General features: G+C 65.9%; 1 protein-coding gene across 1 annotated transcript in view; it reads right to left on the reverse strand.

The window, feature by feature from the left end:
• The window catches only part of LAMC3 (laminin, gamma 3), a gene marked incomplete at its 5' end in the record, with an annotated part of 19111 nt that overhangs the window by 4341 nt on the left and 14154 nt on the right, over positions 1 to 616 (reverse strand). The window contains one exon of the mRNA XM_009322180.1: positions 374 to 512. Coding sequence (XP_009320455.1) covers positions 374 to 512 — 139 coding nt within the window. The remainder of the gene's footprint in view (positions 1 to 373; positions 513 to 616) is intronic.

The raw sequence follows: 616 nt of genomic DNA on the forward strand, positions 1-616 counted from the left end.
AGCGCCCCCTCTTCTGCCTGCGAATGAAAGGTAAATAGAGTCCCTCCCAGGTGCTCAGGAGTGACCCAGGGATGCAGCACCCAAAGGGCACGCCGTGTGCTGATGCTCAGCCCCCAGTAATGCCCATCACCAGCTGCTCCAAAACCTCATGGGTGCAAGTATCCCTGTGGTGCTCTGTCCTGCACAAAAAGGTATGGCCTGCCCCAGCTGTCCTCCTCCTCTCGGTCACCCCATCGCCCATGCTGAGCCCAGCACTGACCTGGGACCTCCTTGCACCCACCCAGCATGTCACACCACCCTGCGGGAGCAGGGAGTCCCCGGAAGGGTGACGTGGGGCTCCCCCCTAGGTGGAGGGAAGGGGTGTCCCCCATACCTTGCAGGAGGTAAGTGCTGGGCAGCCCGTCTCCCCGGGGCACATCTCCCAGCATGGGGGACTGGTCTGGGCGGGCGTCGCAGCCTGGTTTTTGCAGCCATTCCCCCATCTCCTGCAGCCTGGCCTTCAGCCGGTCGGCCTGCGGGCGAGACGTGGGGGGACATGGGGGACGGTGAGGCAGCGCGGGGGCCGGGGCGCTGCACCCGCCTCGGCAGGGGACGGGCTGTAGCTCGTCCTTCCACA

This window comes from Pygoscelis adeliae, unplaced genomic scaffold (genome assembly GCF_000699105.1).
Source record: "Pygoscelis adeliae isolate BGI_AS28 unplaced genomic scaffold, ASM69910v1 Scaffold114, whole genome shotgun sequence".
In the NCBI taxonomy this organism is placed as follows: domain Eukaryota; kingdom Metazoa; phylum Chordata; class Aves; order Sphenisciformes; family Spheniscidae; genus Pygoscelis; species Pygoscelis adeliae.